Source organism: Nerophis ophidion, linkage group LG01 (assembly GCF_033978795.1).
Source record: "Nerophis ophidion isolate RoL-2023_Sa linkage group LG01, RoL_Noph_v1.0, whole genome shotgun sequence".
NCBI lineage: Eukaryota > Metazoa > Chordata > Actinopteri > Syngnathiformes > Syngnathidae > Nerophis > Nerophis ophidion.
The window spans coordinates 33191235-33214711 of record NC_084611.1 but is presented as its reverse complement, the minus strand read 5'-3'; the positions used below and the strand labels follow the sequence as shown (position 1 = coordinate 33214711).

Genomic DNA, 23477 nt, shown 5'->3' with positions numbered 1-23477 from the left:
AATTCCTCTAATGTTATTTCCTCAAAACGTGAGAAACTATTTTGGAGGGCAGTATCCGCCGTATATACAATCGTGTCAGTGTTAATAGAACCCCGTTGTAGCTGGGACGCATTGTCTTTAATCTCCTTTCTAATGACTTCAATTTTCTTACTAAAGAATTGCATAAAGTCATCAGCTGAGTGGGTGGAGCTACTGGAAGGAGTCCCTTGTTGGGTTAGCGATGCTACCGTACTAAACAAAAATTTAGGATCGTTTTTATTACGGTGGATGAGATTTGAGTAATAATTAGCTTTAGCTAAGGTAAGCATGCGTTTATAAGTTATTAAACCATCACTAAATGCTTGATGGTGCACCTCAAGTTTAGTCGTGCGCCATTTGCGTTCCAGCTTTCTGCATAATAATTTCTGAGCTCTAGTTTCTTCTGTAAACCACGGGGTGCGCTTTTTTGGAGCCTTTTTTAACTTTAGCGGTGCTATGTTATCAATGGTTTCGCGCAGGGCGTCGTTAAAATTGTTAGTGAGGTTATCAATAGAGCCCACATACTTTGGGAATGGTGCCATTACCGAGGGCAGTAGGTCAGCAAGAGTTGTCGTTGTGGCCGTATTAATGTTGCGGCTGCTATAGCAGTTATTATTATTATTAGTTTGACGAACATGCGTCTGAACCCCGAATTTTATAAGGTAATGATCGGACAATACTTTAGTATACGGGAGTATCGTAACTTTGGAAGCGGTGATCCCCTTGACAAGCACTAGGTCTATCGTATTACCGTTGCGATGCGTGGGTTCATTTATTATTTGTGTGAGACCACAGCTATCAATTATACTCTGGAGCGCTACGCACGGTGGGTCCGATGGGGTATTCATGTGGATATTAAAGTCCCCCATTATGATTATATTATCGGCGTGTGTCACTAGATCAGCAACGAACTCTGAGAATTCATTGATAAAGTCCGAACAGGGCCCTGGGGGGCGGTAGATAGCAGCCAGGTGTAGAGGCAGCGGTGTGACAGACCTCATAGTAAGCACCTCAAACGATTTATATTTATTATTTATGTTAGGACTAAGGTTAAAGTTTTCGATCACTTTTTTTCCAAAGCAAATACAGGTGTGCACAAAATGGATATAAAAATAAAATAAAATATTGTTTGAAAAAATATTTTATTTTAATGAATGGATAAAAAAACCTAAAATTATACCTCCTAACTGCTTAAAATAATGTTGAACATATAATGCTGCGTGTCGTCACATGAACTAATTCCATAACTGCAATTTTGTGGTTAATGGTGTTGTGTGTGTGGGGGGGGGGGGGGGGAAGGGGGGGGAAGGGGCACAACATGTTTGATTGTGTATAAATGAAGGTGAAAACGTTTCCTGGGCATGCTAGAAATATAATTGTGGAGGGGGGAGTGGCCTGCCGGCCTGCAGTGAAGCGGTTTGTGCCAGGACCAGATTCGAGATCAGCGATAGGTGCGTAGATGGACCACCTGGGCCTGGTTATATAATCACCTATTGCTTTGTTAAAAGGCAGCAGCTGGGAGGAGAGAGCGGTTGGAGTGGGTGCTGGAGCGAGAGGCGAGAGAGAGAGAGCAAGACAATAACTGAGAAAAACATTTTGCTGAAAAGCAGAACACTCGAACGCTGTGAAAAGGAAATAAAACAGTTTTGTAACCCTGATCCGGGCTCTTGTGGCAATGTTTGGTGGTCCGAGGAACCCACTGGAGGGCAACATCCACAGATGTCAATATTAACAGTGATTCTAATGATAATTGTATGGCAGTTCAGAATGTTACCTAAAATATTGCTTGTACTGAGTAAATTGTTAAGGAGGGACATAGTTTGAGCCTTACGCTTACCTCGGGAGCAGCAGTCTCAGTAATGAATCCCAGGCCCGCATGTTGCAGTTCCACTGGGCATACACTGAGGCATTCCCAGGCATAGGTCTACTTGGGGGGCTTCCTGGGGAATTGCCTGGAAAACCTCATCAAGGATGCCCCCATGAGATTGACTATTTGGGGAACGTTTGTTTTACAGAAAGTCTCCCATTCATTAAGTCTCCAATTCCCACATCTGGCAAATCTTCCCTTGCATCCCATGGGATATTGAGTGTCTTGAGTCAGAATGGACCGACCAAAGTGTCTCTGTGTCTTAGGGCTTTGATCACAAGGTGGTCTGTGTCAGCCGTGACGGCAACCCCCAATGCGATGTTGGAAACCATGAGTTAAGGGTGGTATCAAGCTGAGGAAGGAGTGTTTAAGCAGCTGTGTTCCCAGCAATAATTTCGCTACGAGAGGAGTTTAGTAAATTCATGGAGCAGGTTCTTCGGTAGGCTTTGAAGAGGTTCTGGCAAAGAGGAATACTGGGAGGCCATTCTCGAGGGTCCTTTCGTAGTGTCTCAAGACGTAATCACAGACATGTCCATCACCGTGTATGAGGTAGCCGACCAGGGTAGACAAAAACTTGTTAGTGGCAAAGCTTCGTGGTTGGAGACATTTCACCCTGAAGTCCTTAAAAGATCCAAGTGTTATGATCAGTTGCCTCGGTTCATAGTTTGCTTTTCGTTTGGATTCACCGGTTGTTTGTCTGTTTCAGCTCCCCTGTTCTGTGTATTTTCTTGGTTGTCATTAGTGCTGATTTTGTTCACCCGCCTCTGATTAGTGTTCAGGACGCTCACCTGTTCCCGGGCACTAATCAGAGAGCTATTTCATCCTGCCTTTCCGCCTCTCTCAAGCTGGTGCTTGTGTTTGATTAACGCAATTACTATGTTCCATGATTTCTGGTTCCCTGTGTTAGTCTTGCGCTAAGTCCCGCCTTGGCGCGTTCCTTGTGAGTTACTGTTAGCTTCCCGTCTACTAGGCACGCTTGGTTTATTTTGTTTTTTCCTGTCTTTTGGTGTGATTTATGCAAATAAATCAGTGTCCTACCTTCACCCTGTCTCCAGAGTTCCTGCTACATCCGTGGAAGAACAATTCGCGTATCACCATGCCTCCTCGTCGTTACACATAGCTTCTAGTTGACTGAAATTTCCAGAACGAGTTTTTTTTATGTATTGGTTTATCCTGAAAATGAATCGGGCAGTCATTTCCCATGATATCAATTATTTTTGGAGTAATCGGTAGATAACTAACTGCATTTGAAATGCCCCCTTTCCATCGCCAGATTCGATATAACGGCCCCGTCTACAAAACTGGAGCCTGTTTCTCGCACACACTATTATTTTGATCAAATAACATCCATAGGCAATTCATTGCATGTTTTGGTGCCCTGGTCCATGATTACTTCAAAACTTCAATCAATCAATCAACATTTATTTATACAGCCCATAATCCAGGGGTGTCAAACTCATTTTTAGATCAGGGGCCACATGGAGAAAAATCTACTCCCAAGTGGGCCAGACTGGTAAAATCACGGCACGATAACTTAAAAATAAAGACAACTTAGATTGTTTTCTTTGTTAAAAAAAATAGAACAAGCACATTCTGAAAATGTACATATTTTTTTTTTTTACAATTACTTGTCGTGGTTAAGTATTTGTCGTTGTATATATATATATATATATATATATATATATATATATATATATATATATATATATATATTGGAAAATGCATTGTAGACAATGTGATTTGCCTGAGTGATTCGGAGACTCTGAGAGTAACAAGCAACAAGCGGTAGAAAATGGATTAAAAATGACAGATTTAAAAAAAATAAATTAAAAAAAATATTTTAGCTGAGATAGGCACCACCGTCCCCCGCGTCCCCAAAGAGAATAAGCGGTAGAAAATGGATGGATGGATAAATATATATATTTTTTTAAATTGGGACTTACCGCGAGCCAGATCTCGAACGCTGGCGGGCCGGGTCCAGCCCGCAGGCCGTAGTTTGGGGGACCCCTGATCTACACAGATGCAACGATGTGCTATTGCGACATCCAGTGGAAACATTTAGAACAACTGTTTCTTCCATTCAAAAATGTTTGGTTTAATTCTTATACTTAGAAAACTCATTCCGCGGGTTGGATTTAGCCTGTCCCACGGGCCTGACCCGGCCCTCAGGCCGTACGTTTGGCACCCCTGTCTTAATCACTGTTGTCTCAAAGGGCTTCACAAATTTACCGTGACATCCCCTGATTTAAACCCACATGCGGACAAGGAAACTTCCGCTCAAATGCAGCTGAGATAGGCTCCAACGACCCCCCGCAACCCTAAAAGGGACACGCGGTAGAAATGGATGGATGGATGGATCCGGGCAAGGAAATACTCAAAACATCTCAGCTGGGGGGGGAACAAAAACTTAAGAAGGGTCCCCAGAAGTGGATGTCGAATGACATAGACATAGATGTTCTTCCGTGTCTGTCTTCAAACCTTCTCTCAATAGACTTTCCGGTCGCTTTGGATCCACCGTCGGGTCAATAACCACAAGGCCAACAAGCGCCCACCGTCATCCACACGTGCAGTCATGTTATGCACGTTAGCCTCTCTTACCCTTTGCCTCAGCAGCACACGCACATGCAAACCTTTGCTGAGTGAGTGCAGACCGACGTATGGAAAAAGAGAGAAAGAGAAACCATCTCTGCGGCCGCTTTTTCCTCCTTTGCTTTTCGTCCCAAAGTGAGCGACTCATCAATAATGCCGATACTTGCACTGGTAGAGCAGGGCAAGACCCTGTCACTGTGTGACAGCGCACACACACACACACACACACACACACACACACACACACACACACACACCCAGCTGCTCCCCAGTAGATCATTGGTGTGTGACCACTGCTGGATCAGACTAATTAAACCAGCAGTAATGGCAGTGATTTCCAGTCATTAGCTGCAAGGAAGACGCTCACGGGCCTTTGACACCCCTCTGACTGGTGTCGTGGTACGCGCCATTGCTTTTGAATCCGAAAGACTTAATTACATCAACCTCTGTTTCCTAACCAGAATACACTGTATACTTGGAAATAGTGCCTTAGAACAGTGGTTCTCAAATGGGGGTACGCGTACCCCTGGGGGTACTTGAAGGTATGTCAAAGGGTACGTGAGATTTTTTTTAAATATTCTAAAAATAGCAACAATTCAAAAATCCTTTAGAAATATATTTATTGAATACTACTTTAACAAAATAGGAATGTAAGTTCATTAACTGTGAAAAGAAATACAAAAATGCAATATTCAGTGTTGACAGCTAGATTTTTTGTTGACATGTTCTATAAATATTGATGTTAAAGATGTATTTTTTGTGAAGAAATGTTTAGAATTAAGTTCATGAATCCAGATGGATCTCTATTACAATCCCCAAAGAGGACACTTTAAGTTAATGAGTACTTTCATGTGTAGAAATCTGTATGTATAATTGAACATTTGTTTATTTTTCAATAAGTTTTTAGTTATTTTTATATCTTTTTTTCCAAATAGTTCGAGAAATAACACTACAAATGAGCAATATTTTGCACTGTTATGCGATTTAATAAATCAGAAACTGATGACGTAGTGCTGTATTTTACTTCTTTATGTCTTTTTTTCAACCAAAAATGCTTAGCTCTGATCAGGGGGTACTTGAATTAAAAAAAAAATTCACAGAGGGTACATCACTGAAAAGAGGTTGAGAACCACTGCCTTACAACATACCTGATATGTTTAGGAACCAACAGGATGTTGTAATTACTGTTGCAATTTTGCATTATTTTGTTCAGTCTTCTAATCATAATCTGTAGGCCAAATTAAAAAAAAAATGTGTTTGCATAGTATTTCTGTTTGTGGTGATGACTACACTGCAAACAATCAGTGTTCAAAAACAAAACAAAAAATACAAAAAATGGAGGTATTTTACTTGAACTAAGCAACATTATCTGCCAATAGAACAAGAACATTTGGCTTGTCAAGACTTTTCAAAACAAGTAAAATTAGCTAACCTCAATGAACCAAAACGATACCTTAAAATAAGTATATTCTCATTAATAACAAGTGCACTTTTCTTGATAGAAAAAAAAACATGACACCTTTTTTCTGAATATGTTGAAAAATATTCTTAAATGAAGTAAATCCTAGTGCCATTATCTTGACATAATGATATGCGCCCGGCATTACATTTCTTGAAACCAGCAAACTTAAACTAAAAACTAGTTTACTGTTCTTAATCGAAGGATACAAGGCAATCGTTTTTTGTCTCGGGGTATCCTAGCTGCTCAGGCAAATCATATGGTCTAAAAATGCATTTTCCCATCGATAACATGACATCATTGCGCCAAGTGCGTGCTCTTTTAGTCAATTAGTACGCGAGGAAAAAAAAAATTTATATATATATATATATATATATATATATATATATATATATATATTTCATACTGCCCGGTCCCCAGCCAAATATTTTTTATTGTTATTTTGAATAATTTACCTGAAAGTGCATGAACTATTTCTGTTCAAAATATTTTGAAATGTCACATGTTAAATGTTTAAATATTAACTCTCTGTTTACTGTACTGTGTCAACTGTAATACTGTATGAGTACTTATTTTCTCTTGTCCCATTGAAAATAAAACAGCAAAGTCCATTTGGCTGTCATATGATTTCTTTGCTCAAGCTTGAAATAAAAAATTTGTACTTTAATAAAGTCGTTTTATACTTGTGAGTGTTGATGACACAGCTTTGCAACAGTTGATATTCTAGTTTCAAGCATGTTTTACTCAATATAGGTCATAACATCTCAGCCACAGGCTGTAATATCTTACTGAGATAATTCACGACCAAAACACTTAAAACAAGTAAAACACTCTGTCATAAAATCTGCTTAGTGAGAAGAATTACCTTATCAGACAGAAAATAAGCAAATATCACCCTTATTTGAGATTTTTAATCTTACTTAGATTTCAGTTTTTGCAGTGTAGAAGGGTACAAGTGATGATAACCATAGACGAGGGAATTTAACTTATTTTTTAATTTAAAAGTGATGCCCAAACATGTCCTGGCTGCTCAGTAAAACATGGACAATTGACAATTTAGACTAGACTAGACTTCCGTTTTATTGTCATTCGAATTTGAACTTTACAGTACATATAAGAACGAAATTGCGTTGCATGAACTTGTGGTAGTGCAGGATAAAAGATCTATAGGGTGCAGATATAAATACATAGATTACTGTAAAGATAAATATATTGCACTTTTGCATATGCATCCACGTTTGTGGATGTATGTTACATTGTCTGTATATTCCAGACGGTTAATCCCTTTTTTGGGGGGAATGGCGGGGATTATTATGATGTGTTCAAAAGTCTTATGGCCTGAGGGAAGAATCTGTTACAGAACCTGGAGGTTCTGCTACGGAGGCTGCGGAACCTCTTTCTCGAGTCCAGCAGTGAAAACAGTCCTTGGTTGGGGGTGGGAGGAGTCTCTGCAGTTTTTCTGAGCCCTGGTCTGGCAGCGGCTTTTTGCCATCTCCCGGATAGGACGAAGAGGAGTCTGGATGATATTTTCCATTGTCCTCACCACTCTCTGCAGAGACTTCCAGTCTGGGGCACTGCGGGCTTTTTATGACCTTTTATTTGTCAAATTGGTTCTTTTCAACCACTATTTGTGACATATGCTCTCTGCTGGTAATGTTTATCTGCATAAATACATGTAGTTCATTGAAATGTCCATCATTTGTACCAAGCAGATGTTTAACATAAATAGTTAATGGCCAGCAATAAAATGTCTGCAGACGCGAGCCCACTTTAATGGCTGATTACTTGCACACATTGGTGCTGCACAAGGCCTGATCAGTATGCATGTGGCCAAAAAACTCCACAGGGTACTTTTTGGCGAATTTTATTATTATAAAAATGTTAATATTTAACCTTTTTTCTGTGTATAATTCGTGACTATTAAATGGACTTGTTAATCAAGTGCCATTTGTTCAGCTCAAATTGTGAGCACTTTGATAATGTATGCCATTAGTCTCAAATTGTGCACCTCCTCCCCCTTTTACTTTATTTCTATTACATTTATTAGCAATTTCTTGCAATCAAGCAATGTTTTTTTGTTCTTCCTTTTTGGTATTTTGAGAATTTGGTTGCAGAATATGAAGTGCTACGTTTTGTTTGTTCGTCTTAAGCAGTGGCAAATATGTGCATATAAGTCTGCTATCAATCAATCAATGTTTATTTATAAAGCCCTAAATCACAAGTGTTTCAAAGCGCTGCACAAACCACAACGATATCCTCGGTTCAGATCCCACAACAAATTCCACACTTATATTAGACCCGGGTCCATGCAGAAAATGTGTTTATAAACACGAGTCGACTGAAAATGATCAGAAAAAACAACAAAATGTTTAGTGAAAGCCATCCCACAGGGATTCTTCTTTTGTGTTTCAGCACCTGCGGTTCCCACACAAGGTTGCAACATTGCTTGTCAACACTGTCTGCTCTCATTTTCTCGCACATTTGACCCTCTGATGTTCTGTGTACCTACACTCTGTCCTCCTCCTGTCTAGGCCTGCTGTGTGTTTGTGTGTGTGTGTGTGTGTGTGTGTGTGTGTGTGTGTGTGTGTGTGTGTGTGTGTGTGTGTGTGTGTGTGTGTGCATGCGTGCGTGCGTGTGTGTGTGGTACACAGAACATCAATTTCCACACTTCTATTAGCCCCGGATCCATGCAGAAAATGTGTTTTTAAACACTTTTCGACTGCAATGTATAAGAAAAACAACAAGATCTCGAGTGAAAGCCATCCCACAGGGATTCTTCTTTTGTGTTTCTGCTCCTGCGGTTCCCAGAACAAGGTTGCAACATTGTTTGTCAACACTGTCTGCTCTCATTTTCTCGTACATTTAACCCTATGATGTTCTGTGTACCTACACTCTGTCCTCCTCCTGTCTAGGCCTGCAGTGTGTGTGTGTGTGTGTGCGTGTGTGTGTGCGTGCGTGCGTGCGTGTGGGTGGGTGGGTGCGTGTGGTACTCAAAACATTAATTTCCACACTTCTATTAGCCCCGGATCCATGCAGAAAATGTTTTTTTAAACACTAGTCAACTGACATGTATAAGAAAAACAACAAAATGTCGAGTGAAAGCCATCCAACAGTGATTTTTCTTTTGTGTTTTTGCACCTGCGGTTCCCACACAAGGTTGCAACACTGTTTGTCAACACCGTCTGCTCTCATTTTCTCGCACATTTGACCCCTCTGATGATCTGTGTACATACACTCTGTCCTCCTCCTGTCTAGGCCTGGTGTGTGTGTGTGTGTGTGTGTGTGTGCGTGCGTGCGTGCATGTGTGCGTGCGTGCGTGAGTGCGTGCGGGTGGGTGGGTGCGTGTGGTACTCAAAACATCAATTTCCACACTTGTATTAGCCCTGGGTCCAGTGGACCAAAGCATATTATATGTAATAGAAATGTGTGTGATCATTAAATATGTATTCCGATACATGTTCTTCACATACAATGAGCCAAAGTCAGTGAGTCTCAGGTTGAAAAATTAATTAATTGTATCATTTTTCTTTAAATGAAAATTGAGAACGGCTCCCACAGACCCGACAGACTGCTTGTTTGAAAACAAATTGTATAAGTAGTTCCATTTATGATTCTATGGTTACCATCTTACTTGATATAAATGACAAGCCTCCAATTTAAGAAGGGTTAATGTGACTGTGTTGAGCGGGATTGCAGTCGGTCCTTGCAGAAAATGTGTTTTTAAACACTTGTCGACTAAAATGTATCAGAAAAACAACAAGATGTCGAGTGGAAGCCATGTTTTATCGGTTCAGGCCCAACTTTTTGCAGTCGGGATTATCTGTAAAGGATATCATTCTCCTCCTCTACAGCACATAATCCAAAGGTGTCCCCAGCAGCCGTAACGTGCACTAGCAGCAACATACCATTGAGGGATCTCGGCGACTTCCTTTTCAGTTCAGTCTCGTATGCAAGGCTAGTTGTGCATTCTTCGTCGCTACCCTCTGAAGTCTGTCCGCCATCGCTACATTTTTTTTTCTCCCCGCTCTCTTATCCGTCTCCTGCAGCAATGGCTGCAGGGTGTTGCACCGAATGCACCGGGGAATTTATTGAAAGTAATTTTCCCACAGCGACCTATTCCATCCACATGCAAATGGGCTGCGATGCTGCAGCAGCAGGTATTATGGATGGCGGCAAGATGGGCTCGCTTGGAGGGAAGCAGCATTTTTCTCCCTGTTGGACACCAGTAAGATTGTAAAAGGTATGCAGTTTTGCAGATAGTTTCCAAATGCCACCTGCAAGGCAAACAGTTTCAAGACTCTTGGTTTGTATTCAGCCAAAAACTATTTTAATGCAACTAATCCGTAGTGTTAATTAACTAATAAATCTAGTGATAATCAACCCACATATAGTATATAAAAATATTCAGGGTTGTGAGAGTTACGCCGTGGTATCTCTACTTAAGAGTCCTATCCTAAGATTGTTTTTTTTTTCTTTTTTTTCCATTTAATTTTCAATGAGATCCAGCATCAGACATTCAGATACATTACATCATATTTACATACATTACATATATATTGTCTGCCCTGATTGTCAATTTTTTTTTGTTTGTATCCCAACGTTGCCTGTCCCCCCCCCCCCAAAAAAAAGAATAAAGAAAAAGCAAGAAAACAAAATAACAATATTGACAGATAAATCAGTTAAATAAAATAAAAAAAGGAAAATAATAATGAATTATTGTAACACTTTAGTATGGGGAACATATTCATCATTAATTAGTTGCTTATTAAAGTAACAAACACTTAATTTAGAGTTATTTGGACAATAGGGGAACACATAAGGGTTAGGGTTGGGGTAGTTAATGGCTTACTGGTTGTATAATAAGGCCATGCAGAATAAGGCATAAATAAGTACTTATTAATGACTAATTAAAAGCCAATATGTTACTCATTTGCATGTTAATAAGCAACTAATTAATGGTGAATGTGTTCCCCATACTAAAGTGTTACCTAAATTATCAATAATATTAATCAGAAATAAAATAAAAGAATACAAACAGATAAATAATAATACACACAAATATATATATATATATATATATATATATATATATATATATATATATATATATATATTATTTTTTTTTTGTGTGTTTTTTTTTTGTTTTTGTTTGTTTTTTGTTTTTTTTTAAGATTGTTTTCAAATAAGAGTTAACGTTAAAAGTTAAAGTCCTAATGATAGTCACACACACGGTAGGTGTGGTGAAATTACCCTCTGCATTTGACCCATCCCCTTGTTCCACCTCCTGGGAGGTGAGGGGAGCAGTCAGCAGCAGCGGTGGCCACGCTCAGGAATCATTTTGGTGATTTAACCCCCAATATACAACCCCTTGATGCTGAGTGCCAAGCAGGGATGTGATGGGTCCCATTTTTATAGTCTTTGGTATTACTCGGCCGGGGTTTGAACTCACGACCTACCGATCTCAGGGCGGACACTCTAACCCCAAGCCACTGTGCAGGACTTTTTGTTAATTTTAAGCTTTAAGTTGCAAATAAAAAATAGGCTATTTTCCACTTGAACTTTTGGCCCCTGTAGAAGTGTGTGGTTTGTGTTTCCACAGCATTCTAAATCCCTACACAGTACAAATTAAGCTCATTAATTGAGGTACTATTGAAATGCAAAGCAACAGGCGGCACCAAACAACTTCTACTTGATTGAGTCAGCGCTTTTCTTCCTGTTACTCTTTTTTTTTCAATTCTAATCTTCTGGCCAGATATGGCTGAGGTGTCCCCAGTTCAGTAATTCATCCCACATGCTTTTTGTTTGTTTGTGAGGCCATCATGGAAATAAGAAGCTAGAAAAATGATACACACACCTATGTCCTAGTTGCTCAGTACATCATGAACAATACAATTTTCGTTGAATATTAAACATTTTTTAACGTAATCAGCATATTTCTAATGGCGAAAGATACGACTTCTCCACAAACCATTTACAACATGTTTGTAAAAAGTATACGGTATGCTCCAAATGCATATGGATATACTGGCTTGTTACCTAGAGCAGCGACGGGCTTATTTCTGTGCTTATTTTTGTGGCACATAGTTTTGGTTGATGGCGTGATCCCAGGATGCAGAGAAGGCTGGCGATGTGCAAATGGAAGGTTCCTTTATTTAGGTACCAAGCAGTGTATCAAAAACAAAGAGCCACCGGCGTGGTTCGAGCAGTCAACCATTAGGATTTGTGGTTGTCATATTACATCTTTTGGTTGGTTTTAGTGATTGTTTGTGTGTTTTTGTGTGAGTACAAAGTGTTCTAAGAGTGTGTCCTTTCACTAATTAGCTGCAAACATCTGTCCGAGGCGGCTGCTAGTGGGAGATCATAATGGAATAACCGGGAACCTTCACACCACAGCGCACGAAAACAAACAAACCAACACGGCAAATACTTTAATTTTTGCTGTTTTTTTTATCTTACCAGGGACCCCATCAAGTCATAAAAATAAGGTCCCACAGTATATTTTTGGGGTCCCACTTTTTTGTAACTCTTTTGGAAACAAATGATAAATGTATGCATTATCATGTTATAGCTCACATTCTATATTGTGTTTTGGAAAAAAAGGTTGTCATAAAAATCACTTAATTCATGAAAAAATATTATACAAAAGAACACAAACATCATGTCAATTTTTAATTATCGATCCTCTATAACAGTTTACATCTATTCACGCCACTATGTTAGTTTTACAAATTATATTAAGTATTCATGCAGTTTTTTATTTAGGGTATACTGTGTCAACATCTATTCTTTTATTCATGTATTTTATTCATTATCACTGATTAGGCTACTTGCAAGCTCTTAAAGTTAAAAGGGAAATGCACTTTTTAAAAAAAAATTGCCTATCAATCACAATTATTATGAAATACATGACAACGGATACTGTATATATATTTTTAATGCATGCTAACTTGTAAATAAAAGTCTGCTTACAACAGCACCAATGAGAGGTCCTTTATTCCGCACATGACCCCCCTCCCCTGAAAAAAAAACAATCCAAAAAATGCCAGCAATACCACAGCAATAGTTTTGTGACTTGACTATCTACAAAGTATGAGTAATGTTGTTATTATAAGCACTAACACACACAAACTAATTCCCCGGTGCCGTGATCACAAGCTTGTGTGACTATGTTGACATAATCGACTCGGTGATTGGGAAAGTTAATTTTAAATCAGAGGTCATGCCTCCCACCTTGATAGTTGAGGGATGAGTACGTAATCTAACAACTTAGTACAGTTTCACATGCCATTCAGACCCAGGAATGGCGAAAAAGAGCCAAAAAGATGCTTGGTCCCACCCTCCCTTTTTTTTGCGAGTGTCAGGTTGAAACACTGATGACATCTATTAAACAGACAGGAAGCAAGGAATCATGCAGAGACAGAGTTCAATTTAGCTCATGAGGAGAACGCATTGAGCTGCACACTTAGTCACAGTCTCGCCCTACGCTCTAAGGTTCAGCTCCCACGTCCCTCTTTTTATTCAGAAGTTCCAGAGTCAACATCATTGAGGCCGCCTCTAAAAGGAGTGGTCACATGTATCATGCAAAAGAGGTCCAGGACGCACAATAGGTGACGGAATGTGCTGAGGCTTTGTGATTTAGCCTTGTCCCCGCTTCGTCTGCGTGCTGTCGTCTTATCTTCGTTGAGGTCCTTGAAGTCCTTGGCTGTTAGTGGTCTAAAATAAAGATAAAATCTGCGGCTGAGGCCACCCCTCAGACAATAAGTTTTTTTTGTCCTTGCACAGATAGAAAAAGTACAGTTTAAGCACAATAGCTAATAACTATAGCAACAGACTTTAAGCATACTAAAGTTGTGTGATAATATATAAATGTGATTATACTAATAGCGAGGATTATGAGTCATTCTTCATTTAAATGGGAATACAGCAAGACTCTGTCTGTTGGCATCTTAATGACAGCAGACATTTTACATACAATAAGCGATTTTTATTATGTTTCTTGGCTCTCTTGATGTCTGCAGTGAGTAAAAATCAGTGTTGTTGTTGAAAAAAGCAAACGTGATGCATTTTTTAAATTAATGCTTAAAATTAGTAAAATACATAAATTATAAATGTGCCTGCGACTACATTACATACAGCATGTATATAAAACCTGAGTGGAGATGTGTGGATGTTTTTTTAATGGCTTTTATGGGCAGAACAGAAGTACTCCCATAGGCTCCATTGTAAGACTTTTGATCGCATTTATTTACTATTAAGAATGCATAAAATAAAGAAAAATAAGTGTGTTCTTGTCCTGCAAAAGGAATGTGATTAGAGATGTCCGATATTATCGGGCGATAAATGCTTCAAAATGTAATATCAGAAATTATCTGTATCGGTTTCAAAAATTTAAATTATTAACTTTTTTAAAACGCCGCTGTACGGAGCGCTACATTTTCGGTGAAATGCAGACATAGGCCGTAGAGTACACTAGAGTCTAGTATACTCTGGACTGAAGCTGTGTGCTTTTATTGTTTTTGTTGCTGTAGTTTTGAGGCATGTTTAAAAAAAATAAAAAAAAATGCACTTTGTGAAAGTCAAAGTATAGTATATCAGGATGTTATCAGGGAGAGCATTTACCAAATTTCAAGCTGTTTTGAGGCATGTTAAAAAAAATTATGCACTCTGTGACTTCAATAATAAATATGCCAGTGCCATGTTGCCATTTTTTTCCATAACCGGAGTTGAAGTTGTTCTCTTATTTTGGAAAACCTTGTGTTTGATTGATTGATTGAAATTTGTATTAGTATATAGTACAGTACATATTCTGTACAATTGACCACTAAATGGTAACACCTGAATAAGTTTTTCAACTTGTTTAAGTCGGGGTCCACGTTAATCAATTTGTGGTAAAGTTACATTGTTTAATGCATCCAGTGTGGCATCACAACAAAATTAGGCATAATAATGTGTTAATTCCACGACTGTATATATCGGTATCGGTTGATATCGGAATTGGTACTTAAGAGTTGGACAATATCGGAATGTCGGCAAAAAAGCCATTATCGGACATCTCTAAATGTGAATGATCTACAAAATTCTACCCGAAAATGCAGTTTATTTTTAAAATTATATATTCCTATAAGACAAATACAGTATATCATTTAGGTGACCTCTTCATACTTTCATTTTTCTGTACTGAAAAATTTAAAGTATCGATTAAGTGAAAGAACTTGTTAAAACACACATACTGAACAATTCATCAGTTGATTATTGCTGAGACATGGAAAAAGTATAAGATTAAATAAACCCTGCTTTCTCCTAGTCCATAGAAATATATATTTGGCCCCGGGGATGACATTTGATTAGTATTAGAACCGGCCCGTAGGCAACAGGCACCTGCTGCTGTTTTGCACGCACTACTACTCCATTAGTGTTGGTGCTGGGAATTTTCAAAATGGGGTTACAGGGACCCCATCAAGTCTCACAGTGTATTTTTGGGGTCCCACTTATTTGTAACTGTTTTGGAAACAAATGATAAATGTATGCATCAGCCTGTTATAGCTCACATTCAATATCGTGTTTGGGAAAAAGGTTGTCGTAAACGTTACTTAATTCATGAAAAAAAAAGTATACAAAAGAAAATATTTTTTAATGCATATTTAAATGTATTCAGTTATAAACATTCATTCTAAACTTAATCTAAACTTTACCGCTCCCAGTAGTTTCTTTCTATATTTTAATTGTAAAATTTTCAGAATGTGTTTGTTCTATTTTTGGCCAAAATGAGACAAAGAAAACAACGTGAAGTTGTCTTTATTTTTTTAATTTAAATGCCATGATTTTAATAGTCCGGCCCGCGTTTGCACAGATTTTCCTCCTTGCGGCCCCTGAGCTAAAATGAGTTTGACGCCCTCGGTCCGAGTCCTATTCGGACATTTTGGATTGTGTATAAATGAAGGTGAAAACGTTTGTTAGGCATGCTGGAAATATAATTGTGGAGGGAGGCGTGGTCTGCGGGCCTGCAGCGAAGCATGGTGTGCCAGAAGTCAGCGACAGGTGCGTAGTAGGCCCACTTGGGCCTGTTTATCTAATCACCAGTCGCTGTGTATAAGCAGCAAACCGGGAGGAGAGACATGGTGGGAGCTGGAGCAAGAGCGCGAGCGAGAGCGATAGATTAAGAGAGACAAGAGACACTTATTGCAAAATAAAACTGTGTTGTGAAACTGAACCGGGCTGTCATGTCGATGCTTGGTGGTCCAAAGAACCCCCTGGAGGGCAACCTCCACAATAATAAACTATTTTAATTACCATCGTCACACTCCTCAGTGCATTACCTTTCTTGTTGGTCATGTAACTTTCCAAAGAGACATTTGCATATTACACGGTAAGGAGGCAGACACTATAAAGTACAATGTAAGGTAAAGAGCTCACCTTTTTAATTGTGAGTCATGGTTCTGCATACGGCCTCCTTCTTCAGCCTCCATGTTTTGCGTTGACAGGATGCTTTATGTGCGGCCATCAGCATTACGATGATGAAGTTTTATGGAGACACCGCGGAAGATTAAAGCACTATTAGCCACACTCTGTCACCCTTTCCAGCTGTTGCCTTTTGTTTATGGCCCAAAAGTGTTTTATGATACACGGGCGCTATAGAAAACTAGGCAATTATAGCTAATGATATACGCAGTGTTGTTGTTGTTGTTGTTGTTTTTTTAATACATGCTGATATGGAGAGACCGGGGTGAATGGAGTGGGTACAGTACATGGGGCAAGGTGTGTTAATTGCAATAAGACAGGGTTTTTCAAACAAGGCACATTTATTGCATTGAACAAAATTTGAAGGTACACCACCAGCAGAAATCATTAAAAAGTGAAACTCAGTTGACAGTAAAAGGTCGCAATTGTTGGATATGAGTTTAAACCATAACCAAGCATGCATCAATATAGCTCTTGTCTCAAAGTAGGTGTACTGTCACCACCTGTCACATCACACCCTGACTTATTATGAGTTTTTTGTTGTTTTCCTGTGTGTCGTGTTTTAGTTCTTGTCTCACGCTCCTATTTTGATAGATAGATAGATAGATAGATAGATAGATAGATAGATAGATAGATAGTACTTTATTGATTCCTTTAGGAGAGTTCCTTCAGGAAAATTCACATTCCAGCAGCAGTGTACAGAGTTGATATCAATTTAAAAAAGTAAATAATGGGGTTTTAAATGGAAACAAAATATAGAAATATTACAATAAGAATAAAAATAAAAAGCAACAATGGGAATAAAAATATATCAGTAAAATAAGAATATAACAAGAGAAACTAAGCAGTAGTGACCATGTTATGAAAACCTATTGTACTGTTATTGTTTTGTTTTAACCAGGAGATTTTTTGAGGGAACCCCTCATGAAACAGATCTGTAGAGATGAAGTAGTCTTGTGATTTTTTCCCACACCTACATATTGCGCTCTACCACGGTATCGAGCACTATTCTCCGGATAATCCAATCAAGACATATATATATATATATATATATATATATATATATATATATATTTGGTGGCTTTTTCAGTTTTTTCGGTATTTTCCTGCAGCAGTTTCATGTCTTCCTTTGAGCGATATTTCCCGCATCTACTTTTAGCAATCAAAGATATTTCAGTCCCGAGAGCTAGGTTATGTAGCCGAGGATCAGACCGCCAAGTGCCCTGCCTACGGCTGCTGCCAAGCTCAAAATGCACCCGACCTCAATGGCCCCTCCTATGAGTGGTCAACCCATTGGAGGGGGGACACGCGTTGCCTTTTCGGCCTCTCCCCATGGCCATGGGCCATCGTGCCCCAACTCCCGGCCTGGTTCCAGGGAGGGGGCCTCGGTGACCCGCGTCCGGGCGAGGGAAAGCTGAGTCTCGGTTGTTGTAAATCCATGGAAGTTTTCGAACTGCTCTTTGTCTGATCCCTCACCTAGGACCTGTTTGTCTTGGGAGACCCTGGACAACGTAGCTCCTAGGATCATTGGGACACGCAAACTCCTCCACCACGATAAGGTGAGAGCTCAGAGAGGAGCCAAGTACAAAGTACCTCGGAGTCTTGTTCACGAGTGAGGGAAGAGTGGATTGTGAGATCGACAGGCGGATGGATCGGTGTGGCGTCTTCTGTAATGCGAACGCTGTATCGATCCGTTGTGGTGAAGAAGGAGCTGAGCCGGAATGCAAAGCCCTCAATTTACCTGTCGATCTACGTTCCCATCCTCACCTTTGGTCATGAGCTTTGGGTTATGACCGAAAGGATAAGATCACGGGTACAAGCGGCTGAAATTAGTTTCCTCCGACGGGTGGCAGGGCTCTCCCTTAGAGATAGGGTGAGAAACTCTGCCATCCGGGAGGAGCTAGAAGTAAAGCCGCTGCTCCTCCACATCGAAAAGAGCCAGATGAGGTGGTTCGGGCATCTGGTCAGGATGCCACCCGAACGCCTCCCTGGGGAGGTGTTTTGGGCACATCTGACAGGTAGAAGGCCATGGGGAAGACCCAGGACACGTTGGGAAGACTATGTCTCCCGGCTGGCTTGGGAACGCCTTGGGATACCCCGGGAAGAGCTGGACAAAGTGGCTGGGGAGAGGAAAGTCTGGGATTCACTGCTTAGGCTGCTGCCCCCGCGACCCGACCTCGGATAAGCGGAAGAAGAAGGATGGATGGAAGATTTCATTTGTTTTTATCTTTCTTTGTGGGGACATTGTTGATTGTCATGTCATGTTTGCGTGTACATTGTGGACGTCGTCTTTGCTCCACAGTAAGTCTTTGCTGTCATCCAGCATTCTGTTTTTTTTTTTTACTTTGTAGCATGTTCAGTTTTATTTTTGTTCTGCATAACCTTCCCTAAGCTTCAATGCCTTTTCTTAGGGACACTCAGCTTTTGTTTATTTTTGGTTCAAGCATTAGACACCTTTTTACCTGCACCCTGCCTCCCGCTGCTCCCGATATCTACAAAGCAATTAGCTACCGGCTGCCCCCTACTGATATGGAAGAGTGTTACACGGTGACTCTGCCGAGCTCTAGACAGGACCGTCACACAACAACAACACATCATTTGCAGACTATAATTACTGGTTTGCAAGAAATATTTTTAACCCAAATAGGTGAAATCACATAATCTCCCACGGCACACCTGACTGTATCTCACGGCACACTAGTGGTTGAAACACACTGCAATGAGAGAGCGATATTTAAAAGTAAGAAAGACAATGGCAGAAGAAGTTTATTGCTTTGTTTTGGTGAGAAATAAAGCTCTGACTTGCTATAAGAGAATTTGCTTGGCCTCGATCTGTTGATTTATATAAATAAATAACTCTGGGCAGTGTTGAAATTGCAGCATCAGATATCCATTAAGTCAGGATCTTAATCAAATTAGTAAACATTTGTTGAAGTTAGTTAATTAACACTTGAGTTACATTATTAAACTTTATGAGTTTGTTTTTTTCTTGGAGATCTTTAATCGCCCAAGTGCAGGACTAATAGACAAACTAACTCCTTTGTTCCACACGCCATCATACTGTACAACTGAAATAAACTGCAATAAAAAAAAAACAACAACAGTGCAATACGTTTTCATAACATGTTCACGACTGCCTAGTTTCTCTTGTTATACGCTTATTTTTACTGTTATATGTTTATTGTTTTTGTTGTTGTTTTTATTTTTATTGTAGTATTTTCTATTTTATTTCCATTAATACCCTCATTATTTACTTTTTACTTTTTAAATTTGATCTCAATTCTGTTCACTGCTGCTGGAATTGTTATTTTCCTGAGGGAACTCTCCTGAATGAATCAATAAAGTACTATCTATCCATCTATCTATCTATCTATCTATCTATCTATCTATCTATCTATCTATCTATCTATCTATCTATCTATCTATCTATCTATCTATCTATCTATCTATCTATCTATCCATCCATCCTTCTGAAGTGCCTTTGATAAAACCAGCAGAGTTACATTTTGACATGAATATATATATATTTTTTAGTTTTTTTGGAAAAAAAAAAGAAATTAAAAGACAAAAAAGTGTACAATAATCAAGCCTTTTTTTGTTTTTTTTTGCACTTTGGAGTCATATTTGCTAGTATGCAATCTTATTAGTTTTTTCTAAGTGTGTTGCCATAGTCAGGGAGTACAGTCTTTGCCATTAAGTTGAATGACCCAGTCTTGGAATTTGTTGAGTCCTTGTGATTTTGAGTCCTGTGATTTTGCGCTGCCGAACATGCTCGTCTGCTCGGAAACCAACAATGTCATGACGTGACGACGACGGCGGGGCTTGAGTGTGGGGGTCCGGTACTTTTTAGAGGCTGTATAGTACCGAATATTATTCATTAGTATCGCGATACTACACCAATACCGGTATACTGTACACCTCTAATTCACACACACATTCACACACGAGGGCCAATTTAGTGTTGCCAATCAACCTATCCCCAGTTGCACGTCTCAAATGTTGGCAAAGCCCGAACTACCAAAGTAGTCACAGCATGTAGAACATTTCCACCTCCAGTTCACTATTAATACATCTCAACTAACTAACCCATGAGGCCCCTGGTCACTGGTGTGTGTGAGTGACAGGGATAATTTGTCGGGTTTCACCTGTTAGTTTGGCAAGTATACATCTTTTAGACGATCCTACTGTATGCTCTGGGGGGAAAAAAAGTCTTATGGTAGGGTCTATACATTAACCATTGTTGGACCGTGACGTACAATGCATGCAAAGTGAGTGTCAAATGTTCCAGAATGTATTTTCACACATTCAGCGCACTGCCTCAGTTAAGTCTCTGGTACTACCTGGGAAGACAGGATCATTACCAGGTCAACTTTGTCCAATCCATTCCATTTTTTGTATTATTTACACCGAAAATGATTTGTGGGAAAAAAGGCAGAATTTATCCATGTTGTTACTCTGAGCATCTGTGCTATTTTCATTGTTTACCTTGTTTTAGCACAGTGGCTAATGAGCAGTGTTGGGTTAGTTACTGAAAACCAGTAACTAGTTACAGTTACTAGCTACTTTATTCTAAAAGTAACTTAGTTATTTCCACCAAAAAGTAATGAGTTTATGTGAAAAGTAACTATTCAGTTACTTCTTTTTTCTTCTTTTTTTTTTAAGGTTCCCATTAATGCCCTTTTAGCCTTCATTTCAGTACTGTTATTGCACTGGAGAATAATACAATCTGTTGATCAACTTGAGCTGCATTTGCATCACTGAACTCTGCTAAGCACTGTGTTCTACATACAGCACACAATGACAAAGATATGTTTCAAAGGGTCAATTTATTTTGGGCCAGAACAAATTGACAAAACTATTTTAAATAGCTGCAGCATAACATACATAGGTAACAAACTGTATAACAACTTGTCACAACATAGCTGTAAACCTGGCTCCACCCAAGGAAGGCACACATAACATGACTATATGACATGTCACTATATACAACACACATACTGCTATACAAACGCCTAACCAGGCCTTTTTTTCTCTTGAGGAATTGTGAAATAAAATCATGTCTTCATGAGATCAACACTGTACTGAAGCCCAGAACATTGTATACGTTTCCCCAGTTTTAGTTTAGAGAAAAGGAAAGGCCTGGCCCACTAGGATCTCTCTTTATGTTTGTGAGCTTTATAGTGTATACATTTAGAGCGATGTGATAATCAAACATTCTAAAAGTCCAGCATGAAATAGTATATAAGAGAATTGAGGGAGTGTGTGTACCTTCAGTGCTGAATGATGAGCAGAGGCTAGAGTTTAGTGTTTTCTTTAGCTCGCTTTCCATGTTTATGTACTCACTGTCCGCTGTGTCCAGCTGCCTGAAATCGGGTGACTCAGCTGTAGAAATAGCCTGCATGTCTTTTAGCACATACGCTTCAACGTCTCTATCAATGTTGTCCTGGCTAGCAGTCCCTCTGTCAAAATCCAGCCGCTGTGTGTCTCTCTTTACTAGCTTCGTCGAAGCTTGTTGCTTTTGTCGCTGTTTCAGCAGATTTGAATTGATGTTTTGAGCAGTAGATAGGATATTTGATCCAAGACACAACTTACATTTAACTAAAATGTTCTTTTCTTTGTGCTTGACAAAAGAAAAGTAGTGAGAACATCTCCATGTCAAGAAACTCGGCTTCGGCTCCGGCCAGATGTCTTGTTAGTAAACACAGACATTCAGAAGGACAACACTGCAACTCTCCAATAAACCACACTCAGATCTTCTGTTTCTAGCCGATACTAAATAAAATGACGCAGCAACTCATCATGTAGTAACGGTAACTGAGTTACTGAATATAAAAAACAACGCGTTAGACCACTACTAACCGACAAGACTAACGGCGTTACAGTAACTAGTCCCAACACTGCTCATGAGTAAATCACACTTATATACATAACAATGTTTATACACCAAGTATATTTCCAGAGAAATACTACACTGTATATGTGATTATACTTGTGTCAGTCAGTGACACATGAGGGTGTTTTTTACGCTACATGTAATGTTTTGTTGTGTTGCAGGTGGTGGAGACCAACTTGGTGGCTTTTGACTGCCATTGGATCCTCATCAACGAGGTGAGTTCTGTTGAAATATTTTGTCAGCTCATTAGGTGGATGGCTTGTCATTGTTGCTTTATTCTAAAATGTGTGGTTTTTTAGACTTTATTATTTTGGCTATTGATCTTGATCGTGGAAATTCTAGGAAAATTAGCCCAATATTTACAGTATAGGCTAATTTGCCAGAAATGTAGATTTTCTTTTTTTTTTTTTTTCAGTAATAACAAAGAAAAAAAGAAAAAGTATAATAATGATGTAAAACATATGAATGGATCTACTAGGGTTGTACGTATAATGTTACAAATAAAGTACCACGGTACTAATGAATCAAAAACGGTACAATAATGCCCCTAAAAAATACCAGTACTTTTTTTTTTTTACAGGTAGATGCGTCCAAGTAGATTAATAATCCATCCTTTTTTCTACCGCTTGTCCCACATATTGTTAACAAAATTATACAAACAGAAATGACACAATATGTTACTGCATTTGTCAACAGCCAATTAGGAGTCTTTGCTCACTACTAAAAGAATAGTTGTCTAGTATGCTCGCTATCTTATTTAATGACAAAATAACAATGAACGTATGTTTAATGTATCATAACATTTTCTGTACAAATAAACCCAATATTGATTTTTTTTAGGTTTTCTTTATTTTGAAAACTAAAAAATTGGTTTTGAGACAACCTTAGTACCCACATATTTGTTTTTTAATGTTGTAGTTTTTTTTTTTTTTCCCATAGAATGAATACAGTCCAATTCAGAAAATACATGCATAGAACATTATGTTTTGAAATATTTGTTTAAACTACTTCACAATTCAAATTCAACTCACATTCATCACGTTAGAAAACGCCCAACTTTCGATATTAGCAAAATTCCACAATACATGTTTCATTCCCGTTTAGATTAAGATATCATGAGGTTTTCTTACATTTACGTGTTTGTGGCATCTGTGGGAGGATGGAAATAAGACCACCATAGTGTCATATATATA

General features: G+C 39.0%; 1 protein-coding gene across 3 annotated transcripts in view; it reads left to right on the top strand.

The window, feature by feature from the left end:
* The window catches only part of grid2 (glutamate receptor, ionotropic, delta 2), a 1199099-nt gene that overhangs the window by 715721 nt on the left and 459901 nt on the right, over nucleotides 1-23477 (top strand). For all 3 annotated transcript variants that reach the window (XM_061901055.1, XM_061901073.1, XM_061901064.1), the window contains exon 5: nucleotides 22446-22499. In XM_061901055.1, the coding sequence (XP_061757039.1) occupies nucleotides 22446-22499 (54 nt within the window). The remainder of the gene's footprint in view (nucleotides 1-22445; nucleotides 22500-23477) is intronic.